Below are 6,000 nucleotides of genomic sequence, written 5' to 3'. Positions count from 1 at the left end.
GACTAGGACTTCTCGCTTATAATCTGGCTACACGGGCACTCCCGTCCCCTAGCAATGTCAACAGTGACTTGTCCTGCCGTAACACAGAGGCACACGTAGATTCTACTCCAGGTCAGAATGTGCCTTTTATGTCCCTACCAATTGTTGCAGCAGCATACGAGTTCTGACATGACACAAATGTATTCCATTCTGAGGACTGCTGGTTGAGAAATAAGTCAAAAATGGCCAGATAGTTTAGGTCAAGGTGAGTTTATTGTCCAAATAGCATAACCTAATTGCATTCAAAACCATTTTCAAATCCATCTTTAAACTAGCCAGAAAACAGGTTATTATTTTTTTAAATCACTTAATACTGAACAAATAAGACCTCTTAAAATGCAGCTGACTATATCATGTCACCATCATAGCCAATACAACATTTTGCCATACTTCCTAAAAACCTTTCTGCATACACTGATCATGCTACTTCAGCACTTTCTAACGTCCTGACCAAATACACACCCACACCTCTTATAGAGTACATGGTGAGAGAATAACATTGACTTGATATGGCATCACACTTGTTTTAAAGCAAAAAAAAAAAAAAAAAGAAAAAAAGAAAAAAGAAAAAAAGAAAGTCCAAGACGAGAAACTACAAGAGAGAGAGAGGAGAGAGATCTGAGGTACATGGTATAAGGGTAATGAACATAATGGAAAAAATCCAATGGCCCAGTGATTTGCTGGGGATGTAAGAGTTGGCCAGCAGTAAGAACTAAACCAATTAAAAATAAAAATAGAAACCTTGTGTTTCAAGGACAGGCACCTGTCAAAAGACATTGGATACTGTAATGGCTACAGTCAGTAAGGCACTTTATTTCCCCAAAGTAGGCTGCAGGCAAAGGAATGAAGGCTGCAGCTGCAGCGGGCACGTACGCATTTGCTGATGGCTTCTTAAAACCTGAGCCAAGAGTAGGGTCCGATAGCCCAGCCAAGTTTAAAAGCAGAGACACACAAATGTAGTATCATTGTGCCTGAAATGACCATTCTGGGTCATTTCATCCAGAATCATCAAAAGCCATGTGGTATGAGGAAGCAATAAACATCCTCTGGAATCTTCTTACCCTATTTTGCACAAATGGATGGCTGCATGAACAGCTCTTGTAAATTGCTCTGAGTCAACACCAACAGAAGACTGCACTCATTCTACAGCTACGGAGGGTTTGTTGGCTTAAGGGGACTTTATCGTCTCAGCATTAATTTCCTTTTTAAAGCTATTCTCAAGGTTGGACTGTCTCAGAGATAAACAAAGAGGAATCCTTTTGGCTTAGAAGCCAACTGGCTTACTCAGACTTCCTCTCCTTCCTACCTCCAATTCCCACGCTACCAATATTATCTTCCTGAACTAGAAAATCAATTATTTACATGACATAAGGTGCAAGTCTATTTCTTCTCCCAGCCCTGTCCCCTGCGGCCCATGGAGAGAAAATTCCCCTGCCCTCTTTGAGAAAGTCATCTGATCCTGCCTAATGTTCTTAACCTTTCAGTCCCAGAGCTCCCTGGGCACAGTCTGGAGAGGCCCTAGAGGTGCTAGACAGAAGGAAAGCGGCAGCTCCGTCTGAAGAGCTGCCCATCCTGCTAGCAAAGGATGCCGTGTGACGCTGTCAGGGTTGTGTTCTCTCTGGCTTTGTCACATAAGCCATGTGTGCCCCTGACCTGGCTGGTAAGAGGCAGAACAGAGCCTCCAGTACAGAGCACACAGACCAAGGGTAAGCCAGGGGTAAGGCATGCTGTGCTCTCCAGTGGGGTCCTGGGGCGGTTCAAAATAAAGCCTCCTGGAAGAGCAGCTCCTTTTTGAAGGAGCTTGCCTCTCGGCACGCATCCGGCGTTCTGCAGAGGGAACTGCCCTCGGCTTTCTCCTGCAGGCTTCTTGGCTATTACAGACCCGCAAGGAGTTTAATTATGCTTAGCATATATTTTTGGCATACTAGGATTTCTTCCCCCTAGGATCTGGCCAAAAGAGGGGAAGGATTAAAATTTGGCAGGCTGGGGGAACAACTCAGCCCCCACTGACGGAGAGAAACAAACAGGTGGGAGTAAAGACGAGCTACAAAGACAGTAAGGGAGAGAAAGACCAGGAAAATCTAGAACCCCTTTAGTGGAAGGTGAGAAAAAGAAGAGAAAGAACAACAACAAAAAAGAGCGAGTTCAAATCCATAGGGAGAACCCCTCTGGAACAAACTCCTACCAAGGAGACCAAGATCCAAAAAGAGGGCAAAATCCAAGGTTTTGGATTTTGGACAAATCCAGGATTCGTTCTTTTGTTTCAGCAGGGAGCAGGTAAAAAGCCCAACAGCCCCGCACCTTCCCATCAGCAGCCCCAGACCCATCAACACGAGAGGCCCCAAGGATGGGAAAGAGAAAAGCTAGGACTCGGGGCCTCGGGGCGACAGGAAGAGTGGAAAGTGACAGACTGTAAATGGAGTCTGAGAGGCCTGTCCCCTTCCTTATTTTCGGGTTCTTTCATTTGCTGCTTCTGTTTAAGCTCAAGGGTCAGTCGCCATGAATGGATTTGCACCTCGTTTCCTCTTTAGGCTCCAAGATTCCCAAGAACTCCAGAGTTCCCACTTTCCCCATTCTGTGGGACTCCTTGGGGCCCAGGAGAGCGTGCTGAGCAGAGCTGGCTCTTGAGAAAACTCTGGCTAACTTGCTGGTTGCTCCACTTTCTTCTCCAAAACTTCAGAGTTCACCACCCACTGTCCCACCAGAAATCCCCTAGAATTTTAGGGTCATGCTAACTACAAAATCCTGAACACTTCTAAACACACTTCCCCAGAGACTGACTCATCTGGAATTTCACCTCTGTAGAGAAGCAGCCTCTTCACCTCCCTTCAACTACCATCCCATATTTATCTGACCTATTTTTCTTATCCTGCCAATTCAGTAGGATTGAAAACCCGAAAACCATTGAGTACCGCTTAGCAGAGGACGTGGGTTTGCATAGTGCCTGCCCGCACCGTGTGAGACAGAGGGAGAAGGAAGCGCCACACACGCGGCTTGCTGCAGATTCATCTACTCGCAGATTCAGACCTCACAAATCTGCAGAGATGATCCTGAACTCAAGGTGTCCATGCCAGGGAAGGGGAAAGACGGAGGAAAAAAACTTCAAGATGAAAGGGCCCTTTGCAGATGAAGCCCTGCTTCTGAAAAAGCTGCAAGATAAGGCTCTCTATACAGCCTGCTGGAATTCTTTTTAGTCTGCTTCCTGATACCTGGTACCTAAGTGCAAATCACGATGTTTGTACTGAACGTCTGCCTTGAAGGGGAGGGAGGATCCCTTGGTTCAATGTATTTTTTCCATCATGAGGAGGATACCGGGGTGAAAATGGGAGCCCAATGGCCTCCATGACCAAAAAGGTCCTTGGGAGTAAGACTGCCCTGCCTTCCACCAGAGGGAAGTTCAGCCCTGCTCACACTGTTCTCTATTCCTCACACGAATGGGCTCCCAAGCAGAAAGTATACGGCTGTGAGGTATAACGAAAACCAAAGTGTGAATCGTTGTCTTTTGTAGTTATTGATTTTGTCCAGTAAACCTGAGGTAAAGAATACTCCGTCTTTGAAGAATGTGATCAGAGGAAAACAAAAAAAAACAAAAAACAAAAAAACCAAAAAACCAAAAAGGAAAACAAAAAAACAAACAAACAAAAAACCATGAATAGGCTACGAGGAAAAAAAGCAAACTACGGAAGGGCTTTTCCAGTACAAAGAACGCCTATCTTAACCATCTACTTCAGGACTTGGAATTTAAGCAGTAAAATAATATATTATAAAAATGTTTATAAAATAGCAGCACACTCTGTGAAACATTACAGCTAGGTACTGTCAATGTGAATAAGGATGGATGATTTTAGCTTCTTAGCAGCGCAAAAAAAAAAAAAAAAAAAAAACTGAACGAAACAAAATGAAAAAATAAGAGACCCTTAGATTTTTTTTCCATCTTCAACCCTCATACTGTGAAACAAGGCAGAATCTGTGTATAAAATAATTCTTCAAAGTAGCCCTGTTCTGATTTTTCTTTTTTACTTGAAAAGGCAAATATTTTAACAAATAGCTTCATTACCTATCAATTACAAATTATGCAAAAAAAAAAAAAAAAGTTGCTCCAACCTCTTTGCTAACTGAATGCCTCTAAGAAGTGGAGAGGAAAAAAAAAAAATTCAAGTACGCTGAATACAACTTTGCAATAAAATTAACAATGACAATAACAAAAAGAAAAAAAAAAAAAACAGAAAAGGGAACAAAATGCCACACCCTGATGTTCAGCCATCTGTCTTTGCACCAGCAATAACTTTTCTTTCCATGGCCAAAGGAGAAGTACAGAGATGGGAACTAAGATCCTTCTGTGCCATCAGAATGGTAGTTTATAGGCTTTTCTGAGGAATGTTGTGATGGGAATGTCAGCAGAAAGGGGGTGTCTCAAGAGTCCTGGTAGGAACACCAGAACTGTGTACCAAAGAATCAGATAATAGAAGCAAAGAATAACCCAGACTGGGGGCAGAAGGGAGGGGGCAGAAGAGAAAAGGAGAGGAGTATTCAGCTTGACTTGCATAAACCATCCCATCTATCGCTTGGGAACAATTTTTCAAAGTGCTTTTCGAATGGAATGGTTTATAACAATGCTAAACTGTGAACCAGACATGCCAATCAGCACCAAAAATTAGGTTTTTTTTCTAAGAAGAAATGCCAAGGCCACATTACCCTTTTAAATAGAATAACAGAAAAGATTCCATTCTGGCTCCCACCCTTGGTCTCCATCTTCCTCTGTTTCATGTGAGTTTTGGTTATGGTCCATAGCTACATTTCCCCATTAGACAGCAATACGGTGGTGTCTGCAATGAACTGCATTTGGAAGAAGAAGCAGGATGTCACAGAACATGAAACCCAGGAGCCTAACACCTGTGTCCAACTGGCAAAATAAAACATCTGTTTTAGGTAGCAGCTACTGTAGACAGCGAGAGGACGTAAAGTAGAGATCCAACCACGCTCCTGACTTAGTAACAAGTGGCTGAGAGCAAAAATGCTTCTCCTTTCCAAATGGTTCCATCGTGTTGAGAGATTGTTTTGTACTGCCTCCCCGTCATGTCCCTCCTTATCTCAATTCCTTCTTGAGTTCATTGCTTTGCAATCTAATCATGCCATAAATGGCGTACACAGTTCCTTGAAATTATACTACAAGGGGGTGTATGTGCTAGCTCATAACATGAAAAAAAAAAAAAGTCTCCTCTAATTTGTTCCCATATTGCAGGCATACATATTCTCTAACTACGCTGCAGGTTTTCCTGTAAGCATTTTACTATTACTTTTACATAATCAAACAATAACTGTTCGCATATACAAGGGATTCCCTTATGCTGTACTTCAAATAGGCACCAAATGCTTTTTATTATTCGGTTTTTATAGGACCTTTTTCTCTCACTTCTAAAAGATCTTTAAATATGATCTAGGTGGGGGCAGAATTTTTTTTTTTTTTTTTAAGTTTCACCCTAAAACACAAAGCACAAAACATAACCAGAAAGAAGGAGAGAGCAGATTATGAGTGCGCCTCTCTTCCGGCCCGACTGCCATCCTCACAGGTCAATATCCCGCACGTCTGTAGGGGTGCTGGCTTGGTCCAGTTCATCCTCCGACTTGGATCCGTCGCGCTGGTCCTGACGGTACTGCTGCAGGCTGTTGAGGAGCACGGCCTCAATCTGCTCCTGGCAGGCTTTGAGACAATCCTAGAACAATGGTCCAGACCAGAGCTGTTAGCAAGAGGAACAGGACGCAGAGCATCCTACCAAAGAATACCAAGGAAACATGCATAATTTAGCCCGCATAATTCTATGCTAGTTTCCAGCAGGAATAAATGTGAAATAAAGGAGGGATGTTCTTAAAGTGCCGAGGAACCTCACTACTCCAGGTGGGGTCTGTGGGCCGGCAGCATCAGCATCACCTGTGAGCTTGTTGGAACTGCAGAATCTCAGT

General features: G+C 43.3%; 1 protein-coding gene across 1 annotated transcript in view; it reads right to left on the bottom strand.

Annotated features, from left to right (window-relative positions):
* Positions 1-233: 233 nt before the first annotated feature.
* Positions 234-6,000, bottom strand: part of CCND2 (cyclin D2) — a 30,558-nt gene continuing 24,791 nt past the window's right edge. Inside the window, exon 5 of the mRNA XM_003942188.3 lies at positions 234-5,753. Within this exon, the coding sequence (XP_003942237.1) occupies positions 5,604-5,753 (150 nt within the window). The 3' untranslated portion in view covers positions 234-5,603. The remainder of the gene's footprint in view (positions 5,754-6,000) is intronic.

The sequence above is a fragment of the Saimiri boliviensis genome, chromosome 7 (genome assembly GCF_048565385.1).
Source record: "Saimiri boliviensis isolate mSaiBol1 chromosome 7, mSaiBol1.pri, whole genome shotgun sequence".
Classification (NCBI taxonomy): Eukaryota; Metazoa; Chordata; class Mammalia; order Primates; family Cebidae; genus Saimiri; species Saimiri boliviensis.
The sequence above is the reverse complement of the archived record's forward strand: the minus strand, read 5'-3'. Positions and strand labels throughout refer to the sequence as shown.